Here is a 24,938-nt window from a genome sequence, read left to right on the forward strand (position 1 = left end):
TGTATTAAATATGGGGCATCTCCTTTTCTCCATCCCACCCACCCTCATGCGTACCCTCTGGAAAAACCTTTTTTAAGAATGGAGTTATAATGGCTACATAATAGTTCATCAGGCGGCTTTATCATAATTTCCTTGGCCATTCTTCTGTATTGAGATATTTAAGCTGTTCATGCTCGCTCGCTCGCTCTCTCTCTCGCTCTCTTTCTCTCTCACTCTCTCTCTCTCTCTCGCTCTCTCTCTCGCTCTCTCTCTCTCTCTCTCTCTCACCATTACAGCAATGTTGCAATGAAAATCATCGTCCATAAAGCTTTCCCTTTATTTAAGATTCTTAAGATAAATTCTCAAAACTTAAGCTTACTTGGTCAAAATATAAAGATTTTAAAGATGCTTGATACTTAATGTTCATAATGCTTTACAAAAAAAGGGGGAAATTACTCCCATTTTATTTTGGAATCTATAAGATAGCATTTACTCGGGAAGTTTGCCTTCTCGTTGTAATATTGCTTACTCAGTTCATAGTAAAAGGAGTTTGTTTATTGAATTTTATCGCCTGGTGGGGACTGGAGGTGGAGGTTAGGAGAGTCAACCAGATTGGAACTAAAATCCACTGCAGATGATCGTGGGTGGGCATGTCGCTGATAAATAAGCAAAGATGGGAACGTTATTATAGGGGATATAGGGAAAGTATCAAGGTTAATTCCCAAACCCAACTCCCGTCTCAGAAGAAGACAGATTCTGCCTCCGATGCTCCCAAGGGCAGAGGTGCATAGCATCTGTGTCAGGTGTGATCCTGGCAGAGCTTTGACTTAATGTATCAACAAGACACATCTTGTCCTAAAGCTATCTCAGAAGATCTCTTACTCTGCCTCAAGGAGTTGGTGTTTGGACCAGAGTCCTGGCAGCTGCTGTTGCTACCACCGAGGAAACCCAAATGAATACTTACCCTTGCTGTTTTCCTTTGGGGCCTGGCTAAGCCTCTGACTGTTTGTAAGAGTGTCGGCTTAATGCTGGATCATGCCCTAAACCGAGCATGAAGATTAGCCTGTTTCACCCCCAGCCGTGGCCTCTGATTACACTACATCGTGACCTCCACCACTTCCTGTTGCCCTGTTGCAGCCTCTGTGTGCACCACCCAAGTCTGCAGGCTGTGGGGTGAAGGGGCAGAGAAGGACTGAGCCAAAGAGCGAGACTTAGGAGACTGACACAACCCAGCTGTCAGTCAACATCGCAGACGTTTTAACCAGAAGAACTGTCAGTGGTCATCTCGGTCTCACGGGCCACAGATCTCTTTGATAATAAGGTGAGAGTGGTCACTCTCTCCAGAAAAATGTACCTCCCAAATTTGGGGTAAAATTCCAAGACATTTCCCAACTCCCTGATATCCATCCATCTGGACTAAGCCTTTTATTTTGCAAATGCGACCCAAAGAAGATGCAGGACCTGTCCAAAGTTACACAGAGGAGATAACTGAATTCAAACTCGGATCTGATTCCCAGTGTAGGACCTGTCAGCCAGTACCGTGACGTCTCATTCTACATCGAGTTCTATATTAGGAGCTATGGAAAGTTAGGGTGCTTACAACCAAGGAAATAGAACTCAGGTTCATGAAAGGAAACTAAGGTCAATTAGTAAGCAATATTCCTGCCATAGATTCCTCTTTGGAAAGTAGATGCTAATGCCTTCCGTTAATTCAGCAGGCACTTATTGAGCACCTAAGAGCGTCTCCTAAAATCTCTAATCACTGGGAGATTAATTATTTATCGGAAGTCACTACTCTTTGTAATCTCAAGCGTGAAGAGGATGTTGAGGTCCTCAAAGTGATTACTTGTGGCTTTGTTCAGGTGATGGGAACCCCGCCCTGTAATGTTTACTGCAAAGGTGCTTGGTATTTCATGAACTTCGATGCAAGAATTAAGTGTCACATTAATAGAAACCAGAATCTGAACTGAAGGGTAGTAACTGTGTAACTTCTACTGCAGCCTCAGCTGTTCAAAAGCTCCAAGTCTTTTGGGAGTTCCCAGTAACAGCTACTCAGGACATAGATTTTGTAAGTAGCAGGAAGAGAACCAGATTCCAATTTCATCTTTCTAGAAAGAAGCAGGAAGCATTTTTGATGTTTATTTTCTCGGTTGAGTGCCAAGAGGTGGCCTTTGATCACGGGAGGAGCCCAGTGGTGAAGCCCGGAGACTGACTTGAATCTGAGCTTTTCTACTGGCTAGCTTTGTGACCTCAGGCAAAGCTCTTTCTTCTATGAGCCTTGGTTTTATCATCTGAAAATGAGGAATAATAATACTCTCTTCATAAAGAGTATCTAAGGCTGAGGGAGTTACCCAAGGATAAACAAACTTGGAAGGGGCCCCTCTCACAGCCGGGGCTCAGACTTGGAGAAATCATGGCTGTAGCCCTTGGGATGGCGGAGAAGTTCGCTGGGTTGCCTGGACCAGAGCTGGTGCGCAGTGCTGGGCAACAGAAAGCAGCCCTCCGGGCACAGGTGAGATGAGACTGGTGGCAGGTGTGTAGAATCAGAGCCCCACTGTCAAGGCAAGGCCTGGATCACGTGCATCAAAGCCTGGGACAGCACCACTGAGCGTCTCCATTGACATAGTCTGCGACAGAAGTAAAATCCAGACCCAAAGAGAACCCCCTTCTTCTTGCAGGGTCCCCGTAGTACATGGCTTACTGTGCTCGCTATGAAGAAGAGGAGCTTACGAGGTCCCATCCATTATCTCAGAGCAGAGACAACAGGGTGGCTTTGAAGCTGAGAGGCAATAATATGACTACTGATGATCAAAAATGTCTCAATTAAAGTAGGAAAAGCGACATCATCTGTCATTAACTCCCTTAACCCTTGTTTATTTCCTCATCTTTACTCATAAATTTTTCCAAGAGTAAATGTCAAATCTCTCATTTCCCTCTGGGGTGTTCCATTTTGTTTTGTTTTCTTAATGAGGCATGCGTCTTTCTTCTCTTGGCGCCCTCTTCAAAAAGAATCATACATAAAAGAGAGAGAAAAACACACACACACACACAACCTGAGACCTCGTATTTCATTTCAAAGCAATCCACCTGTCCCTCCCAAACACTTTCATGCGTGTTCCATAGTACTTGAATTCAAGTGGCAGTGGGAAGAATCAGAGCTGATCCAAGAACCAGTCTTTCTCCATCTTGAAGGAAAATGCAGTGGCCACCTCGGATCAGACTGGGATTTAATTTCCTTGGACAAATCTGAAGAGTCCAGTCCCCAACCATTTCAGAAAAAATTAAGCGTCAAACAGCAGACTTGGAGGATAATTACCAGCACCAATATTATTCAGAAAGCGTTTGGGAAGGGCTGATAGATTCCGCTTGAGAATCAAACCAAGGAGCATGTAGCAAGTAAAGAGCCTTGCTGTCACTGTTCTGGGAGAGAGCGCATTATTAATAGGCACCAGATTTGTGTCAAGACAATGATCCTAGGCACCAACCACCGTGTTCTTCCAAAGTATTTCATTCCCTTCTGAAGAGTCAGATTTAATTAGTGTTAACAGATGATTCCCCTGCTGGAATTAGCTAAACAGTGACATGGGTATATAGTTAAAACTTCCTCCAAGGATGAAGTGGTTTTGCAAACTTAATCTGTTTACCATCCTTCAAAAGGATAGTACGATCATTCCTTTAAACCAGAAAAATGGCAACTGGAAAAACTAGAGGAACGCAGTCTTTCCACCAAAATTTATATCTGTATATGTGTCTGTCTTACATATTTCTTTGCAAGTGATGGATGTTCTGGGCCTAAGTAGACTGGCAGGAAGCCATCTCAGTATCGTTTCAAGTTCTTACCTCTGAGTGTACCAATGAAATCATGCTCTTAAATGATCGAGAATAATACTGTGTTTATTCCTGGGAATTGGGATTGTGGACAATCTTTATGTTCTTCTGTTTATCTGTTTTTACTGTGGTGAGCAAGTATTATTTGTGAAATTAAATATATACGAAAATTTTAGTGGGGGAAAAAACACATTTTTTCCTTCTCTAAATCTCGGGCTGTATTTCTGCTTTATGCCTCATATCTAGTCAGACCTTTTTTAGTCTCTTCACCTCCTCTGTTCGGATTAACTGCCAAAAGTCAGCAGACATCGTTTTTAGAAGAGACTTTTGGAAGAGATTTATTTCTTCATTCTCGAATCTCTGAAAACAGCCTTTTCCTTCTACCACTCACCAAGCAGTGATCGATGCTACACATGCCTCTGATGTGACAAAATGTTGTGAGCAGGCGGAAAGCACTAGCCAGGGATGCCGGGCCCTGTGAAGATGCTCTGTGTGGTGTTATTCTGCCGCGGGCACAGTTGTGCCAACCTGTGGACTCCTTGAGGATATCACCTAGTGCCACTAACCTTTGATATGTTGCCCTGCTCTTTCAGATTTTTGACAATGAAGCCAAAGACCTAGAGAGAGAAGTTTGCTTTATTGATATTGCCTGCGATGAAATTCCAGAACGTTACTACAAAGAATCCGAGGTAAGCAATAGATGGAATGACGTGTGAAAGAGGTTTATTCATTCATTCAACAAATATTTTTACGTCCATCCTAACCTGGGAGACTTCCATCTGTCTTTGTGTTGATTCAGTTTGGTTTCACATCGTGCTGGATTCTTAAATGCCTGTCTCAAAATTAAGTCCCTGTTCCTTAGGGCCCATCATTGGCCCCAGCCACCACTCAGTTTAAACTGAGTCTTCGTATCTCCCCAACTCTGCCATCATTCTGGGCAGCAGAAGAGACACAAGGCTGAATTATCCAACATACTGGTCTCCCACAAAACAGCAGCCACCTCTGACTTCCTGCTCTCCCAGCCTTCTGCACAGCCTGTCTGTCTGCATGCTCCCCGAGGGCAGGGGCTGTGGTGTTTTTTTTGTTTGTTTTTTTGTTTTTCTTTGGGGTCCAACACAAAGAAAATGCTCAGTCAATCCACTCAGTGAATATTGAAAACTTGGGTGGCTCATCCTGGCACCAACCTTTTTCTGAAAGCCGGAGGCACCTTCATAGGGCTTCTTTTTCCACCTTGACTGAGAATAAATTTAAGAGAATATCTGTGGCTTCCATCCTACCAGAATCCCTTGTTTGCCTCAGTCTGACCTTTTCACTTTACTGTTGGTGCGAGTCATCATTTATATCCCATTAGTACTGTATTAATGGCTGCTGACGGAACTTGGGTGATCCCCTTGTAAATAATGTCCCAGCCTTGCAAGGACAGCAGATGCACAGCTATTTTTGTTGTTTAGCAACATGCAGCCAATCACAGTATGTTTGGGCTCAGGACCTAGACTCATCCTTGAGCCATAACGCATGGACCTTGAAACTCTCCTCTCAGATTCGTTAAAGCCGATGTAAGACACGATAAATAAACCCATTAAAAATAAATTCCACTGTGGCATCAACTGGGCTCCCGAAGTGCTTCAGGTTTTTTTGCCTCCATATATTGGGATTCGTTTGGATGTGAGTCGAACCTGATCTTAGCAAGGGCTGAGCCGCTTAAATTGCAGGCAGGTTGCTCTGCAGCTGCTGCCCCTTCTAAGACCGGGAGAGGCTGATGTGAATCACTCTCGGTTCGACTCAAAGGCCGAGTGTTTTAGTACCACCAGTTTACACTACACCCTGCAGCCAGCCACACTCATGAGTTTTCAGAAACTGTGCGTAACCGTGGACTTGCTAAATAGAGAGAGAAACCTGGCCTCCCCTTGTCTCATTCTGTGGAGGAGACACTTCTCTGGTTTCGTATCGAGTCCACCCATTCTGATAGGGCTTCGGCGATGTGTGGAGCATCGTGCTGCTAGTCCGTGACTTCCGTGGCATCTTGGGCCTGGGGGTGAGGGGCCATCCTTCCTGGACATCCCGACCGATTTGGGAAATCGGGCCTTCCAGGAAGGCAGTGTCATCAGAAAACTTTGAACTAGTTTTAGCTCTTCCTCTTAGATTGCTTTGGGGGTGGCCCTGCCTGTGACTCAGGGAGTTCCCACCTGATTCTGTGGAACATCTTAGGACAAATATGGAATACTAATGATGAAATCAGCAAGTGTCATTTCTAGTCAGCGGTGCCTGACTCATTTTTCTGTGCTTCGTGCTCCCAAGAACTGCCACTGGAAAGCTTCTTTACAATTACACGGACATTCTTCATGCTTTAGTAGTCATTTATTTCTCTGGGTCATAAAGTATTCTTTTCTGGATGCAGTTTGACCAAGGAAATGAGAGGTAAATAGTCATTCATCCAATAAATATTTACCGAGTATCACATACAGCATTAAAATGGATCATAGCAATGGGCAGAAGAGACACTGAGGGTCCCTTCCCTCAGGACACTTCTGGTCTAGCGTGGGCACCAAACAAGAAAGAAATAATCACACGAGAACATATGGAGGTAAAAGTCACAAGTGTCGTACGGAAGCACCCAGCGAGAGACCGTGACAGGGAAACTGAATGGAAAAGGATGGGATCAGAAAAGATGTTCTAGAAGAAATGACATGCTGAGACCCAGAGGATGAAAAGAGTTGGGGGCCAGTGCCCCAGGTGGAGGTAACAGCATGTGTGGGAGCCCCAGGTGACACATATGAGGAAGCAGAAGAAGGCCAGCATGGCGGCGACAGTGCAAACGAAAGGAAGAATAGCACAAAGGGAGGTCGCAAAGGCCAGTGCTAAGATACTGAGACATTATTCAGGTGCAGTAGAGTGACTTTTAAGTAACTAAATCTTATGATCTGATTTGTGCTTTTACGAGATCGCTCTGGATGGAGAATGGCCTGGAAGGGAGCAGAGTGAAAGTCAGGAAACCGCTGACGTCACTGGAATGATCTACATTATTGGTTGTTTAAGGTGTGTGGCGGCTTGAACTGGAGGGCTGGGAGCACATGGTCTTGAGGTCTGTTTTGAAGACAGAATTGCCAGGGATTAGTCATGGACTGGACACGAAGATGAGAGAAAAGAAAGAGTTAAGATGACCTAAGATTTATGGCTTGGACAATAAGATAGGTGGGGTGAGAAGCGAAATGGATTTCTGGAGAAAGATAGGTGGATTCTGTGAGGCCAATGAGACATCTAGAACAAACAGCAATGAGTCTAGAGCTTAGATGAGAGATCTGGGCTCAAGACAAATTTGAGAGTGTTTGGCAAATAGAAGATATTTAAAATCCTGGGGACGGATGAGAGGGAGAAAGCATAAAATGTAATGGGAAACAGGATCAGGTCCAAGTGTTGAGGGATGGCAGCACTTGGAGATCAGGGAGAGGACAGGGAGGCCCCAGAGATGCGGCCAGGGAGTTAGAAGGAAAACACGGAGCGTGCACCAAGGAACACAGGTTTCCAGCTGTGCGATGGAAAACTGCCCTCCAGAAAAAGGGTTCTCAGCAGGAGCGATCTTGCCCCACAGGGATGCTGACAATGTCTGGAAACATTTTTTGGTTGTCACAACTTGGAGGTGCTGCCAGCAACTAGTGCTTAGAGACCAGGGATGCTGCTAACCGTCCTGTAATGCACAGGACAGCCCCAGAGCGAAGCATTGTCTGGCCCTAAATGTCAGTAGTGCCCAGGCTGGGAAACCCTGCCCTAGAGGAAAAGGTCATTGGAGACGAATGGAACTCTGGATTCAGGTCTCACACTCAGAGCCACCCCTCCTATTAAAATACTTAATGGATAAGGAAGAAAGGGGCCCTGGAGTGCCCAGCCCTATGCACTCTTTGTCAGGTTCTGCTCCCCAGTGGACCGCCGACCTGCGTTACCGAGAGAATTCTTCCTCACTAGCCCTGCAGTTAGACCACAAAGGAAGAGACAAAATTGGGAGCCTGCAATGAAATCTTAGGAAGAGTGTGCTCCGTGGGACTCCCTTGTGACTCCAACCTCTCTGTCATTCGAATTCCAGAATCCAGACTGCAGTGTGAACCCACCAGAAGGGAGAGAAGTCAGTTTCCGATACTGTGTGGATTGAGCGTCATTAGCCAGGGGCTTAGGATAAGGGGAACGACCGATTCAGAAGGCAGACCATTTCCAAATAAATTGCTACTTGGCACACTGTAAATAATTAACATTCTACCCCCACCACTAGAATTTCCTTCTGCAATGAAACCTGACCTTGCCATTTTCTGCTTAAAACCCATCACTGGCTGGGAGGAAGCCCAGTCCCTTAGCATGGCACTCTGCCTTCTCCACTCCACCATCCTCCCCATCCCTGTGCCATTCAGCTGGGGAGCATCCAGTCATTCCTCTCTAGAGGTCAGCTCAAACATGACCTCTCCTGTGCTTGCCTGGGCAGTCTGCTCCCCCACCTGTGTCCACAGAGTTCTGGTCAGTGGCTTCTAGCTCATGCTAACTCATGCTAGCTCGTATTATAACAAGAGCTGTCTTATTTATCACCATACCTCAGCAGCTAGTACAGCAGCAGCACTTAGCAGATGCTCACGAAACAGTTGTTTTTGCAAATGAGTAAGAAAGCCAGGGGCTTTGTTTTTCCCCCACCCAGCAGCCACAATTTCAGAGCAATGCCATCAGAGATAATGGATTGGTTGCCATTAAGCTAACAGTTGTGAATCAGAGTTCCTTTTTTTTTTTTCTTATCCAAGGCACACAGCTTTATGGGCTTTTTCTTCCAATCTATCTTCATAAGTCGACTATGTCAGCATCATAAATATAAACGCGTTTTCTGTGGAGAAAGCTGAAGTGCTAGCAGGCTGAATCTGTTCTGAGATCTTTGATGCTCATGAATTCGGACAAGGGTTATCTGGGTCACTCCTCCCCACCCAGTTCCCGTCACACACTGTGTCATCCGGGCCAGACAAGGGGATTAAAGCACCTTCTTTTCGTTTTCCATTTCTCCTTGGAAACCTCTGAGCCACACAGTCAAGAATGCCTCTCTCCTTTGGTCACTGGAGCTGGAAATTTTCCACTGGGTGGCCTCTGCCTGATGGCCCATGTGCCACCCCTAACCAGGGGCACAGAAGGACGCTGGAGACTTGGGATCAGCTGTTCTCCTTACTCTCTTTTGCGGTGCTGCTGGTTCCAGTCCACACCCAGGGCCTCGGCTTCAGCTCCCCAGAGCCTCTTAGTCTCCAGTTCTGTTTTCTCGTATCCACGGTAGGACTCTGCAGGGCAGCACTAAATCGTCAAAAAGAAAATTCGGTGTGTTTTCTTAGACCCAAAGAGCACCTTCCTCAGTCTCAACACAGCCCCACCAAGGTCCTGTCCCCCATCAGTCATAAGGCTCTTTGAACTGAGCCACATTCGCGCCAAAGCATCAGATAGGAGATGGAGCCAGAATCTGAGCAGATCGTCCTCGTTATGTAGTTAATACACGGGTTGTTGCCTCTACCAAGATTTCTATCCTGATACTTTGAAGCTCTGCCAAGATTTCAAAGTGAAGATCCCAGCCCAGGAATGAGGAACTCTGTACTTTAAGTTGCAGATGCCCGCAGGGGCACGGGCAGTGAGCCTGTGCTGGGGGAGGGTGCAGGAACACATCTCAACATCCAGCCTACGGGACTAGTCCAGCCTGGACGATCTGAGAATCAGGCTTAGAGCACTCACATTCGGAGGCCTTGCGTGTGGGCTGGTGTAAAGTCCTGTGCTCTTCCTCCTTGACTCACTGCAGTCGTTCATAAGGTTTGGCTTCCATTACAAGTGACGAGAGAAAATGGCTTCCCTATTGGCCTCCTAGCTGCTGCCACCTGAAGCTCTCCCCCAGGGACACAGGAAGGCATACGCAGCTTCTAAAATCTCAGACATGCCTTGAGTAGAGAGGGAAAAGGGAAAAAAAATGTAATTCCCTGGTGGAGGAAGTTCAGAACTAGAGGATTTTTTTGTGTGTGCTTTGTCTTTTTTTTTTTAAATCGTCATTGATTTATGTAAAGCAAAGGGGCGTCCCTACACCAGTGGTGCTCAATTAGGGGCAGTTTTTTGCCCCCCAGGGAACATCTGGCAGCATCTGGAGACATTTTTGATTGTCACCACTGGGTGGAAGATGTTTGGCATCTAGTGGGCAGAGGCCAGGGATGCAGCTAAACATTCTACAATGCACAGGACAGCCCCCACAGACAGAATTAGCCAGCCCAAGGTGTCAGAAGTGACAAAGTCAAGAAACCCCGCTGTAGACTGATCCAAAGAAAGGAAATTTAATAAAACCTATTCGTAGCAAAACTCATTAATGAGTTCCTTTAGTTCGCATTTGTTAAGTGCCTACTGTGTGCCAGGCTCTGTGATAGGCACTGAGGCAGCAAAGGCTAATCTCTGCTACACTTTGAACTTGATCTTCTTTCTACAGAGAAGGCAGATTCCTCTTTCCCTTCATTTTAGAGGTTATAAAAGAAGTCTCCATCTTACCAATGATCAATAGAGCATAATCATTTTAAGGGGGGAATTTACAGTGTTTGGAACCTGGGTAGCAATGAAGGAGAAAGGATAAGAGGCTTTCTTAGAAGCATAGGCCCCAGAATGGGTATAGCTGAATGTAGGACAGTGCAGGGGGAGTTTCTAGGCAGGATTTGATTGAGAGCCTTCCCCTCGAGTTGGGTGCCCAGGGTTGGAGGACTCTTGAACTCAACCTCCAGGCCTCCGGATTATATAGTCCTCCTGGACAAAGAAGTCATCAGCAGCCAGGCCCTTAGTCACACCGATATAAATACCTGTTGAATTCTCTCTTAAGGGAGAGAGAACAAAACAGATATATCTAACTTTCCCCATAACTGTCAAGGGTGAGAGATTAAATGTTGTTTGCTAAGTACAGCAGGCCCCCAGAAAGGGAACAGAGAGACAAAATGAGTAAATATTGTCGTACTTACCTGTACCCTTCTGTACAAAGCGCATCGTCCAAACCACTCGACTTCCTCAAATTAAAAATATTTCATTTTGCCCTGCATCTTGGCGGTTGAGGGTGGTGAAATGTTCAATTATCTCCAAATGGCCAGATTTAACACAGCTGCCTCGTGCTGGGGTACGTCGTTGAGTTCAGTTTGTTGTCATGTTGTTATTGTCATTTTTTTCCCTTTTCCCTCCGTCCATCTGTTTCTTTCTGAGAGTAACACAGCTGTTTTGTGACGGGTTCCAAGTTCCTCTTGCATAATGAGAGGACTGACTGCACCGTTTGTGTGAGGAAAAAGCGGGGGAAGCCTCCGCTGCCAGTGGGCTCCCCAGTGATCGCCCCTAAAACTGGGGGTGAAAGCCTGCCTGCGAAGGAGGTCATCGGGGGCAGGGTCCCCAGCATCTGCGGCATCTCAGGCCCTGAGTCCGCCATCTTCGCAGGGTCTGCATGAGGCCAGTGCTGCTAGAGAGGAAAGCGCTTGGTGGTGGCCTCGGGAAGTGGACGATGACATCCAGGGGCGGTGGGAGGAAGGAGGATTTTTCAGTGATGGTTCTCTCACCTCCCGCTCCTTTGGAAGCCAGGCAACAACACGGATACCATTTCCCAGGGCATTTGCCACCCCTCCACCCCCACCCTGGTGACCCCAAAGGGAAAGCAGCATGGTATCTGCAGTGTCAGTACAAACACCCTCCTGCCCTTGCAGGGAGAGCCAGGGTGATCTCCTGGGAAATTGGCTTTTGTTTGCTTCCCCCATCCCCTATACAAGATAGACATCGTACTGTGCCTCTATCCAGGTCGATGGTACTAGAGAGGAAATGGGCCTCTGGCCCAATGGGAAGCTTCTTCTGTATGGGAGCAGGGATCCAGGCAGCCTGGCCAAGAAGGCTTTATCCCAGGAAGGCTGGAAGGGAACTGCCATTCCTCTGATCTTAGAGAATAGATCCTTTGTGATGACGCAGTACAGGACATTGGGTGGTGACATAGTCTTTGGGTTAAAATGAAAAGTAGGACACCCTCACCTTTAAGAAGCTTATGATCTGGTTGAGAGGGTAAGGTCTCACGACATAAAAGTCTGAATGACAGCACAGCCCGAGGCAGTGAGAGGAATCACAAGATTTGCTCCCTTAAAACTATTGTCACCACAGGGCTTGGAGGAGCGGGAAGCTCTATAAATAAACAGAAGTGGTCAGGTCAGGCTTTATAGGAGTGGTTAAATCTGAGCCTTTAAAAACTTTATTGTTTATCTGTTCACGAACTAATATGTGCTCCTCATAAAAAAAATTCCAACACGATACAAATAAGTCACATCAAAAAACAAATATCTTGCGATGCCTCATGACAGAGATAGCTGTTGCTAAAGTTGGTGTTTATGGTATTTATACTTAAACATAGTGCCTAAGTAACATTATTTTATAAAAATAAGCTCAGAACGCATACTACTTCGCAACATGCATTGTTTCACTGACGATGTAAGCTTGTCATCTTTCTGCGGCAACACACATCCCTCTAGCAGGTTTTGCAATGTCTATAGAATGTGCCATTTTTACAGTTATGTCATATTTCCGCCGCTCCCCATTTAGGTGGACATTCAGGCTGTGTCCATTCTTTTGCTCTTACAATACTGTAGGAAACATCCTCATATGGTATCCTTTGGATATTGTTCTAATATTTCTGCAGTCATTGAATCAATGGGTATGTGGGTTTAAATCTTGCTGGATATAGCCAGATTGCCCCCACTCCAAGCTATATTAAATTACCCCCTGACCCACGCTTGTATGGGAGCAAACTGAATTTTGAAGATGAGAGAGATTGAAAAGGCAGTGGAGTAAGTGAGGGCAAAGGCAATGACCAAGCTAGCAGTCCCTGGGCACATTCAGGGTCAGTGAGTAACTGACCGAGGCGGTAGAGAAGAGCCTTGAATGACAAGCCAAGGAATTTGGATTTTTATCTTGCAAATAGCAGAGGGTTTTCAAAGCAGGGTCACCAGCCACCATGCAAGGGAACTCCATTTGTGACCTCCCCAGAGAGACTAACTCTCTCAGGGTGGTGACGGAGGCTCCGGGACCCCAAAAGGTTTAGGACCCTCCTCCCCATCAACCTACTTCTCTTCCCCTTCCGCTATCCCTTTCATGAACAAATCACCTCCAGCCATCTTAACTGTAGTAATATTTTGTTAATAAAAAGAAGCCTTTGGAAATAAATTGGCCTTAAACAGTAGACCAGCTCTCAACAACCCTGGCTACGTCATTTTAAACCAATAACGGACACCTCACTTTCCAAGGAACAAAGAGGGAGTCTCTTTTTTTTTTTTAATTTTCAAGGGGAAAAAAGTCTTTTCAACTGTTGCAGTAATTTGTATAAATGAAGTCCTCCCCTAGAGCTCAGTGCCCAGAGTAGCAATTGGAAATCCTACTAGTTAGATTTGGTAGTAAAATGCCACCCCAAAAAGGTCAAACAAAATCGAGGCAAATGAATTCTTAAACCAGATCAAAACCAGAGATTCTGTCTACCAGAAATGGAGTTGCTGATTGTGGCATTGCCCATTGACTTGATAGAAAGAGTCCAAGCAAAACATCCACGGAAGGGAGAAACAATCGGGCTTGTTGTAAAGGGACCTGTGCAAAAGATAACCTCGGGAGCCTGTGGATGGGGATTCAGAGCTCATGTTTTCCATGTGTAGATGACTCAAGGTAATAAGGGGCCTTGGCTTAGGTCGGTCTCCTAGGTGATCACAGCCATTGTACTTCATCATCACCAATTATTGTATCTTGAATCTCTTCTTCCCCTCAAATGAATAGATGGATGGAAAGATGAGATGAGATGTGATGAGATGATGTGAAAGGCAAGGTATTAAAATGACTAGCATAGTCCCCGGCACATAGTAAGCATTTAATAAATGCTCTCTTCTCCCTGCTCCGACTCTGGCATTGAGATCTGCAGATGTGTTGCTGGGTATGCTCAGTGGAAACCATGTGTCTTTGGAAAGTAGCTGGTGTGGGAGTTTGCGTATTGCTTTTTACTCATTAGTTTGAATGTAGAAGAAAAGCGGAGGGTTGGTTCCAGTCACTCCAATTCTCACGATCACAGAATCCTCTTCAGCTACAGCAAGATCCTTCAGAAAACGGAGCCATTTGTACTGCTGAGACTTTTTGTAAAAAGGTGTTGGTATTACTTCTGTTATTGTTTGAACTGAATTCAGAATGCCATGTGTCTCTGGTACTTCACTTCTGAAAAACCTAGGAAATTGCATTTACTGTTTGTGTGCCAGCTTCGGGCAGTCTGTGGTATTGGAGTCCCAGGAGGGTACCCAAGGCAGTTTGGGCATTTTATTAACAATCCATCTTGAGCCTTTCTACCAGGTGTATTTTAGAAGAATAATAAAATGTTAAGACTTTGAAAGAAGGAAACAGGAGCCAAAGGGCCCGAGATTTTCAGCCATACACAACCGAGCTCTTCAATTCTATCTCAAGGACAACCTCCCTCTACTCTCAAGAAAATAGACATTAAATCCACAACTTGCTCAGGACTTGGACCGGCTCTGTCAGCCTCTGCTATTTTTAGTCCTATTAATTTTAAATTCCTTAGTTCTCAAATCATATTGGAATCACCTTGAAAAGAGCTTTGAAAAAATGCAGGTACCTGGACTCCACTCTAGACCAGCCAAACCAGACACAGTAAGTAAGATGCGACACAAGGCTCTGTGTGCATATGCACCAGGTTTGGGGAACTACCCCCAGAGCAGAGTGACCCAGCTCTCCTCATGCCATGACACATGTGGAAAATTATTGATTTTGATTGGTATATCAGGGAGGAGCTCCTAGTCAGAGATGACCCCCCGAGGTCAGAAGGCCCAGTCTGCTCACCCAAGAGCCGAGAAGAGCTGTGTCTTTTCAGGTCTATCATCCGTTCAAGGAAGGGCAGCTCTGCCTCAGAGAGCTCTGTTTTATCGAGTTTTTAAATCGTTTTATTGTTATTCCATTTTGTGGAGGGAAAAGGATATAGCAGCGTAAGCCTGGAAGACTGCCTGTTCCCCTCCTGAGGGAGGGGTCAGTGCCTTTGAATTTCATCCCATCTGTTGGGACTCTGACACCATCTGTGGAGTCACATCCAACGCCTTCCTTTCCAGTCGATGGCATTAATTATGAGATACATTTGTACAGTTTTTTTCCTAAATTGCTTTTGAGTTGGGGGCTGGCTTGGAATCAACCCTCATCTAAGTTTATTTCTTCCAATCTGTGACTGGAATCAGTGTCCACCAGGTCCTCTGGCTCAGTGTTATCTAAGCCCTTTCCCAGCTAGCACACTAATAAATAAGAGTCCATGGCTGCGACTCTGTGATAATGGAAGTGGTATTTTTTTCCCCCTTAAAAAATAAGACCTGACCCAGTGATTCACTCTTCCATTTCTTCTATTTATTCAGACTCCAAGGACAACTGTTCAGCTTCTGCTCCAAAAGCATCCAGGAAAGAATAGGTGTTATTAACTCGCTTGTCTTCACCTTTTATTGTCAAGGGGCCCAAAGAAAGACATACAATTACCAGCTGATAAACTTGGGCCTTAGATGTTTCAACAGATTTCTCACAGAATGGCTAAACCCCGCTTTAGAGGGACAACGAAATTTTGAGAAAAATAAAAGTCATCACTAAGTTGTTTTATTCAGTTATATCGTTTAATCGTAACAACTCGATAGAATAGATATTGTCTTCATTTTATAGATAAGGAAACCGAGGCTCAGAGACTCTAACTCACCAGAAGTTTCAGGAAGCCTCAATTCTGGCCTTCTCTCCCCCACCAACCTGGCTCCTTCAGGTAAGAGAGAAGGCAAAGATTGTGCCTTCTCTCCCCCACCAACCTGGCTCCTTCAGGTAAACCTGGAGGTACAAACAACTTGTCTTTGAAAAGCACTCTGGGAAATTTGTTTCCTCCTTTAGTATCTCGTTAACCCCCAGTCTTACTGACCATATGAGTGGAGGATCTTACAGAAAGAGGGGGTAAGTAGAAGAAGGGCCTTCCCAGTCTCTTGTTTACCCTCCTTAGATTTAACGATCTTGTAGAACTCCACTCCCCATCTTTTGGGGAAAAAAAATGTCCTCTTTATGAACAGTCCAGAAAATAGCATATTGGCCAAAACGAACCAGATCTGGGGAAAACAAACAAACAAACAAAAAAAAAACCTGGCCATCCTACAACTAAATAATGCGGGAACCCATTAAAGGGGAAAAAAATTCTACCCCCCAAAGAATGCATCCTCAGACCCAGTTTGAGAAACATTCCTTTCCTCGTTTTGTCATCCCAGCCTTGTAGCTGAATAACTTGCCCAGATTCACACAGGTAGTAGTTGCTGGAGCAGAAATTCAAATCCCTAACTCCAAAGCCTTTCAGCGCCCCCTCAGTTCTGCTCCCCAGAACCCAGGACCCCACAGAGGTACCTCTGGGCCCAATAAACAATGAAATACATCGCATTAAACAATGAAGGCTGAAATAGCCTGAGGAATCCACTCATCGCTTTCTACCTTCTTTATTGGGATTCCAAATCATAATATATTTGAAAAAACAAAATGAGTTATAAAGCCAAAATAAGTTTGAAATCTATTCCAGCTTTAAAAATGAAAATTCTTTATTGCCTTCAAATTATAGGTCGATGAGCTAATTGAACATCTCTATCCCAGTTTCTGTTCAACAAATCGAAGGTCCAAGTTTCCCAAAATAATATAGTGCATGAGGAGCAAGCTAGATTTAGGGACAGTTAATCCCGTGCTGATCACCGTTGCCATGCTGCAGCTCATCAAGCATATTTGTTAGTCTACTATCAGCTTTTGATCTAATAAACTCCAGCTATCTGTAGGCCAAATCATATATCCTCAGTATGGATTGAGGCTATCAATGTTTCATAGCCTGTGTCCAAACAGCACCGCTAAGATCAGAGTGAGCAGGACGACCCACAACACTCAGGCCCGGTTCAAAGGCTGCAGACCGTGCCGGTCCGAACAGCCTGCCTTTATGAGAAGAGCTCGGCTCACTGGCTGTTAGAAGAGCTGGTGCCTGGCCGCTCACTGTCACACACTCAGTAAGGTGGAGTCCCCTCCAGTGTGCCCTTGAATGACCTTGTTGGTTTTGAGGTGATCTTAAAAATATAAAGTCGTATCTATTAATGCTGAAAGGAACAAGTTAGCATTATGTAACAGGATGTGAGGGAGACGTCTCGTTGCTCTGGAATTGGGAACCAGGCCCAAAGCTGGGGACAAAGAAGTCAGGCCCCCACATTCCACAGGCAGCTGCTAATCTACTAAGGCCAGGTGCTCCCCAGGGCCAGCCAGGTGACCCTGCTGCCCTTTCACCATGGCTCCCATCATCTACCTCTTCCCCCTTCCTAGTCTATACTTAGAGATGGGTGAGGGATACTCTCAGAGTATTGGGGGGACACTTCTTGCCTAACCCCAAAGCCATGTAAAGGGAGTATGCTAAGAATCAATTACAGAAATTAAGGTGTCTGTGAAAAAGCTATTTGCTGAGCTGGGGATCTGCAGGGCCACCCTCAGCACTGCCATCCTCTGAGACAGGTGAGACTGACATGTGGCCGCAGAAGTTGGTAGGGGAACGTGGGGATTGATGCCTGCTGCCTATCTGGAGATTTTTGAAAGAGGGGGCTTGTGAAAGATGCCCAGTGGCAGAGGCTGAGGTGGAACTGTGAGAGAGTGAGTCTGGGAACAGGATGGGGCATCCGCTTGCACATTATAAAAATGAAGATAGTAATATACTTTATAGGCTTGTACGAGGTGAATTCTAGGGTGTTTGATGCCGACCTATTCTCTGATACCAACAGGGTGTCCAGCAATTCAATTCCAACACCATCTACCTGGAGCTAGTGTCAGATCCCCCAAGTTAAAGGACTCAGTCCCCACTATAGATGCCAGTCACAAGTCCCAGACCACTCGTACTTCTAACTGACTGCAGGTTCCCAGCAGAGGCTGTGGTACACAGCAAGCATTTAATAAATACTAACTAGTATGGTTATTTGTCCCTCCGTCCTGGTTATTTGTCCTTCCTTCCATCCTTTACTTTCTTCTGACCACCTCTCCTATGGTTCTCTTTTGATTTCATCTTCTCCCTAGCCCCTAAAAGCTATCAACAGTGGTCACCCTCAGGGCTCAAGACCGCTGACTATTAAATTATTTTGTGGTTCGTGCTCAAATTTTCCATTCTCGTGCTCCCTCTTCTCTAAGGAGGGAGTGTTGAGTTTTTCTGGCACTGAATTAAGTGAGAAGGGCTCAGAACACACAGCAAAACAATCCCCCCACCACGACCTCCTTTTTGTCTGCCTTTCTACAGGTCGGTCACACCTTCGAGCCGAGCTCCTTTAAGAGAGTCACTTTGCAGAGGAATAGCACAAATCACTCAGTGTTTGTGGTGCACTCTAGTGCCAAGAGCACATGCTTTAAAAATAGCACTTATGGTATTAACTGCTAACAAAGCAAGAATTGGCCACTTCTGGCTACGGTTTGCATTTAGGGTTTTTTGTTGTTGTTGTTGTTGTTTTAAGCTTATGCATAGCAGTTGACCTTTTAAGTAAAGTTTTAGGTCAGTTCTCAAGCACACTCTGAAAGCTCCTTAGTTCTGTTTGGTTACTTTTTTTTAACAGCATTATCGAAATACAGTTCACATGCCATACAATTTAGGATTCAGTGGATTTTAGTGTATTCACATGTATGTGCAACCATCACCACAATCAAATTGAAAACATGTTTGTCACCCCTAAAGTCAAGTCTGAATGCTTTAACTCTTTCACCCCCTTCCCAAGCCACCTCACCTCAGCCCTAGACAACCACTAATCTTTATGTCTCTGTAGATTTTCCTGTTCTGGACATTTCACATGAGTGAGATCCTTTAATATGTGGTTTGTTTGGACTCGCTTCTTTGAAAGCTCCTTAATTTTTATGTGTATCCCTTTTAGGATTTAAGTTAGAGAAATCTTGGTATAAAGTCAGGGCCAAACTTTACCTGGTTAAAGTGACCATTCTTTGGAGAGAAATGAGAATAATATCTGTAACACATTAGCTAGCGTCTTCAAGGAAAGTTCTAGAATGCAGGGGAAAAAAATCCTCATATGTGTTGTTTGTCCCTATTTTAGGGCTGAGCATTATGGTTACATAATGTAGCAATTCCTAGCCATTTTCTACTTAGCCCTAATTCATTTAACATTTATCAAAAACTTCTCATTTCAATTAACAGGGCAAGCCCTTGTTGGATATGGTCCTTTGTGGTTCAAATTGAAAGTGTAATTAATCACGGAGACTTTCTATCTCAGTGAATGTCAACTAATAACACTGCCTCTGAGCTATAAGCCAGTACCAACCAGGCCGAGATCTCCCAGGGGCTTCTTCTTGCACCTCTCAGGTGTGAGACTGATTCTAACAATCACAGAGACAATTTCACAGGGGCCGCGCTAAGGAAGAAGCTCTTAGCTTCACCTTTGCTCTGCTTTGTCCAAGTGCAGAACGGATGAGGCCAAAAGGTGTGGCTGACTCTGTGCAGAGGAAGCCCCCTGGAGAAGGGGTGGCCAGTGAGGTCCATCTGGCCCCAGGGAGACAGTCCTGGCACCAGCTCACCTCCCTCCGTACAAATGGGCTTTAACTACAAAGGTCCAGTTTGCCATCTGCCACGCCCGGCGGTACCAACAGGATCTGGAGCCGGAGCTCTCCTTGTGGGCGAATTTAGAAGCCCCCCAGCCTGAACATTTTGCAGCCAGCCAGCTGCTGAGTGGAGCATCGCTTTCAGAGAACTTACACATCACCCAGAGGATCTAGCTGCAGCTACCCAGTGTTGAGGCTCAGCGCTCCGGGACTGAGTGAGCAAGCTGTGGAAGAGTTTCTGGGACTCTGGGAGGTTTGCCCTCTGACCCAGGGTTATAGGTCAATTAAATCGTGTCCCTCTAAAAAGGATAGGTTGAAATCCTAACTAACGCCCAGTACCTGAGAGTGTGACATTATTTGGAAATTAGGGCTTTACAGAGGTCAAGTTAAAATGAGGTCCAGTGGGCCCTAATCCAATATGACTGGTGTCCTCATAAAAGGGAGAAATTTAGACACAGAGACAGACATGCACAATGGAAGACAATGTGAAGACTCACGGAGAACGCGGTGTGATCGGGGTATGCATCTATAAGCCAAGGAACACCAAAATTGCCAGCAAGCCAAATCACCGGAAGCCAGCAAAGGGGCATGGAACAAATTACTTATAGCTCTCAGAGGGAGCCAGCCCTGCCCACACCTTGATCTCAGACTCCCAGACAATAGACAACACCGTTCCCCATTAGAGGAGAGAGCCCCACCCCAGCTGGGAAGGGCACTGGAAGAAAAGGATTGCACTTGTCTCTGTGTAGCTCTCAGCCCTTCAAGAGTATAGCTTTTAAGTAACTCCCAAGGTGCACGGAGGCTGTCCAACTTCAAGGCTGACCCATTCTGCTGTTGGGAGGTACCAGCCAAGGGTGTTCACCCACCAGGGAAGCTCCCACTTGGCTCCTGCGTGTGCCACCACGTGGTTCCTGAGCCCCAGTGAAATCAGTAAAGTCACTTGCTTAAGGGAGCAGCCTACAGTAGGGGAATCTGCTTTGCTCTCTGCTTTGCCAACTTGGAACCTGCCACCGAAACATAAGACAAAGAGGGAAAGGAGTTGGTTCCGAGACAAGACTATCACTTGGCCTTAGTCCAGGACATAGTCACAGTGCCCAGTAAGCAGAAATCCTTCTCTTGGGATTTCTTCCACCCCCGTCCTAAGGGACACCAACAGGGGACAGCTTCCGGAAAATGGAAGTGTCCACCCAGTCTTTCACTGACACAAGGACACCTGCATGGTGGTTAGCAGTCATATTTTTGTTGACGCTTATCAGCATTTTTCTATACACTAGTCCACAGGATAACAAAGTAATAATCAGTGTAAGGCACTTCGGATATTCCCACCGCCTTCGTCTGAGGAGCTTGCTGAGAGCTGAGGAAATTGCATTACAGTCTCTCTAAAGGATGTTTCTGTGTCACGTGCCTCTTATCTCTCAGGGATGTTGCCTGTGGATGACACGCCATCTGTCGGTGTCAGACTAGGGACTTTGCCAACGTTATCCTTGCAACAGCCCCAAGGGGAGTTAGCATTAACAGCATTCTGCAGATGAGGAGACCGACTCTCCTCTGACAGATCGTGCGAAAATTTCAGATGGGAATGTCCTGTCCACGGGGTGTAGGGTTTGGGAGCCAAGCCTGGGAGTCGGCAGCCTTGAGCCTGAATCCTGGAGGACTGTGGAAAAGTCACTGATCACCGGTGAGCTTCAGGATCCTCATCTGGAACAGAGGGATGGTAATTGTTTCACCTTGGCTGCACATCCAGACACGTGGGGAGCTTTTGAAACGCTGGACTCTCAGACCCCAGCAGGACTGATTACATCAGAAGCACGGGGGTCGCGGGTCAACCTTGCTCCTTGTCGCCAGAGGTTTCTCTCACGGTTCTGGAGACCGGAATCAAGTCCTAAATCAAGGAGAGGCTCTAGGAAAGCATCCTTCCTTGCCTCTTCTGGGGGCCCCAGGAGTTCCTTGGTTTACGCTGCATAACTCCGTTCTCTGCCTCTGACTTCACATGGCCTCTTCTCGTGTCTTCTCCATTTCTGTTTCTTATATAAGGACATCTGTCATTGGATTTAGGGCCCACCCTCTTAATAATAATCTAGGCGGAGCTCATCGCGAGAGCCTCAGTTTCGTAACATCTGCAGAGACCGTTTTTCCCCAAATAAGATCACATCTACAGGTACTGGAGTGAGGACTAGGACACACCTTTTGGGAGTCGCCATGTAGCACCCTACAGAGAACTTTCACCGAGTTTTCTGGTCGCACTGGGTTGGGATCCTAGAAGGAGTTTCAAGACGTGTAATGTCTCGGTCACACTGAAGTCAAACTTTATGTCCTTTTAAAATAGGCCAAACCTCGAAACCAAAGTTTGGGAAGGCCCAGGAGATTTTGTAGCATCAGAGATGAAGGTGGAGGTTTATAACCCTCCTTTTAAAATAAGGAACCCTGGAAATGAAAGTTTAAAATGTGAAGCAATCCAGTTATTTTATAAAGAATGATATAAGTGATATAACAGTTTGACCAAACTATTATGATAGCTGTAGAAACACAAACCAGAAATTTTTAAAATAAAAAAAAAAAATTCTGAAAGTTTCTAAGAAAGGTCAGCTGATGTGTAAATGGGCAATTTAGATACTCATGTTCACCAACTCGAGTGAGAAAATGAGCTGCAGAAAATGAGTGCAAGAGGAATGGGTATTGGGGAGTAGGTGGGGAGGAGAAATGAGAGTGAGGAGCCTGGGCAGGAAAAGGGAGAAAAGTTTATGACCAGAATATTTCAGATAAGGTTAGATTTTTTTCCTCTCACCTTTATTCAAAGGCATTCGGTCGGATGTTCATTTCTGATCTTAAGTTTCGATTAAAGAAGTCCTCTGGTAAATCCTTCTCCCTTACCTCCCTCCAGCTCTTCGAAAGCGAATTCCTAATTGTAGGCCATGTCCGAGATTTACTAAATGAAATCGACAGCTGTGGATATTACCCCAGACTTGCAAAAAATCAACACGCCGTTGCCATAAAGAGCCCACTTTTTAATGGCTTTTTGGGCATCTGGCTATAACAAAAACACCCTTTTGCCGTTTAATATTAAAAGTAAATGTAGTGGAAAGAACATTGAGCTAGAATTGGGGAAGGCTGGAATTCTAGTCCCCGACCAGTTACCAAGCGCCTGTGGTTTGGGGGCAAAATATTTCATTTGGCCTCAGTGTCCTTACCCATAAAATCGAGGACATGAAACCGAGTTACCACTTCCATCTTAAAAATCCTATTCTGCACCTTGACAATACAGTGTACTTCTCCCTGCCTCATGGCCTTTTTCTAAGACCTCACGTTGCAATAGCCTAATATGATTTTACTATTGTGTTGTGCAGTCAAGAACCACACATGGATTTAAGCAGCACTGTGCAAGCAGCACTTTTCCTGTCTTATTCAGAACTGAAGTTTGCTGTGAGGCCCCACAATTCTTAACTGCTTTGGAAATGCAATCTGCCAGTGTTCCACACTTGATACTGCAGTCTTGCTTTATTCCTGAGAAGTCTGGAATGTACACAAAGATTCTGGAAGAGGTGTCATTTCAGATTCAGCAGTGGTTGGGCAAAGAAACAAGCTGAGGCTAGTCCATGAATCAGAGACGAATGTCCTGGGAGGGAAGAGTGGGGTGCAGCCATGTGGCCCAGAGGTCTCCATCTGCGGGCCTCTCGCTTGCACACCGCACAGCATCTCAGAGGCGTGAAGACAGGTCAGGCCACAGTCCTGGCTTTTATTTCATTTTCCTGCCTCTGCTGCCTGCTCACCTCTCTCCGTTTGCTGTGTCCTTTGTCTCCTGCACGTCGGGGTTGCTGGGAACTTTACCCTCTTGCTTCCCACTGCTCGCTGGCTCTGGAACTATCCTTCGTTCACCCAGTTGCTAACCCATTTGGGACAACCCCTTCCTAGGTTCCTGAAGGTTTGCCACACATATTCTGGTCAGCCACAGCCATGTCTTCTGAGCCTCAAGATAGTTGTCATCGTGCTGATAATTATACTCATCATTTGCCTCTTGTGGGGAAGTCAAAGGGCGCACGGGAAAGAAACCAGCTTTCCCCATTTAACTTCGGCTCCTGTATTTCAACTCAGCAGGAACTGCTGGGCAGCTATAAATTTCCTTGTTTATAGCGTTCACACGTGTGGCCAATTGTGTGAACTTCTGGTGTGTTCTGCGAAAGAACAAAGTGGCATTCATTCTCTTCCTCTCTGGTGATCTAGTTATTGCGTGTGTTTTGTAATTCGCTTGATACATCTGCTTTATCTCTTTCTAAGTAACAATCCACTTCGGAATTTAGTGGCCTACAACAACAACAGAGCATTATTTCCTCACGATTCCACAACCTTGACTGGGCTTAGCTGGGCAGATCTTCTGTTCCTCAGAGAGTATGCCTGGATTGCAATCTTAAAGGTGACTGGTTCACTCCCACCCCTGGCTTCACAGCATGGTGGTCTCAGGATGATCGAAGTAGACTTTTTACATTGGCAGGATTCCAGCTTCAAGCTTCCCTTCACGATTTGAACTGACAGTGTCTCTTCTGCCACATTGCACTGGTCAGAGCAAGTCAAGGCCAGTCTAGATTGAAGGGGAGGGCAAACAGCCTCCCCGTCTTGGGCGAGAGGAACGGCATATGCCGGTACAGTGAGGAAGGAAGTGATGGCGGCCACATTTGCAGATTATCTACCATAGTCTCCCTGGTGATGCAGCTCTCGATTTATTGGTCTTCTCTTTTTAATCTAAATGGCATTATATGGCATAGAAACACAGGGCAGGCAGGACCTAGTCCCATGGCCCTGAACATCAGATCATTTATCAGCAATTCTGGAAAGGCTCTGCTGTCTGCCCCGAACTGTAAGATTGGACGTATTACTCAAAGTCTTCGCCGACTGCCCTTGGAAGTGCAATGATGACTTACACTAGGGAGTGCTCGCTACGGGCCAGACCCTGTGCCTATGCCTTTTCCATGTGTCGTGTTATTAAATCGTCATCATCTTCCCAGACCAATGCATATAATATCAGCAGCAGTTTCTGGGTTGGTTTAGGTGATTAAAGTACAGCATAGCAAAGCTGGTACCAAAGATTCAGAAATGCTGCCCACTCTCAAGGTTACCGACCTGTATTCCCTTGGGAAACTTATTATGTATTTTCTTTTCCTTCTGCCCCGCTCCTTCTAGAATTTCTTCTGTCAATTTTGTATTTCAGTAATTATGTATTTGTCCCAATCTGGTCCCTTTCTACCATCTTCCCAGGCTCACTATCTTCTTGCAATTGATGCAAATGAGGAAGAATCCTGGAGGAAGGCCAGGGGACAGAGGTCATCTAAGTGGAGTTGAGTCTGTTCTCTGAGTGGGAGAAAGTTATCTGCAACCACGCACACACAGACCACACCTGCCACACACAAAGCTGATGCCCTCCCATCCCCCTCAGGACAAAGAAATCAGGCCAAGGGAGAGCATCATGTAATACCTGGGTCTGTACCGTGCCCATACTGTGCATT

At 45.7% G+C, this 24,938-nt stretch overlaps 1 protein-coding gene across 3 annotated transcripts in view; it reads left to right on the forward strand.

Moving 5' to 3' along the window:
- PITPNC1 (phosphatidylinositol transfer protein, cytoplasmic 1) overlaps positions 1-24,938 on the forward strand; it is a 230,374-nt gene that overhangs the window by 183,499 nt on the left and 21,937 nt on the right. For all 3 annotated transcript variants that reach the window (XM_023535666.1, XM_011368508.2, XM_011368509.2), the window contains one exon: positions 4,401-4,496. In XM_023535666.1, the coding sequence (XP_023391434.1) occupies positions 4,401-4,496 (96 nt within the window). The remainder of the gene's footprint in view (positions 1-4,400; positions 4,497-24,938) is intronic.

The sequence above is a fragment of the Pteropus vampyrus genome, unplaced genomic scaffold (assembly GCF_000151845.1).
Source record: "Pteropus vampyrus isolate Shadow unplaced genomic scaffold, Pvam_2.0 Scaffold143, whole genome shotgun sequence".
NCBI classification, from domain to species: domain Eukaryota; kingdom Metazoa; phylum Chordata; class Mammalia; order Chiroptera; family Pteropodidae; genus Pteropus; species Pteropus vampyrus.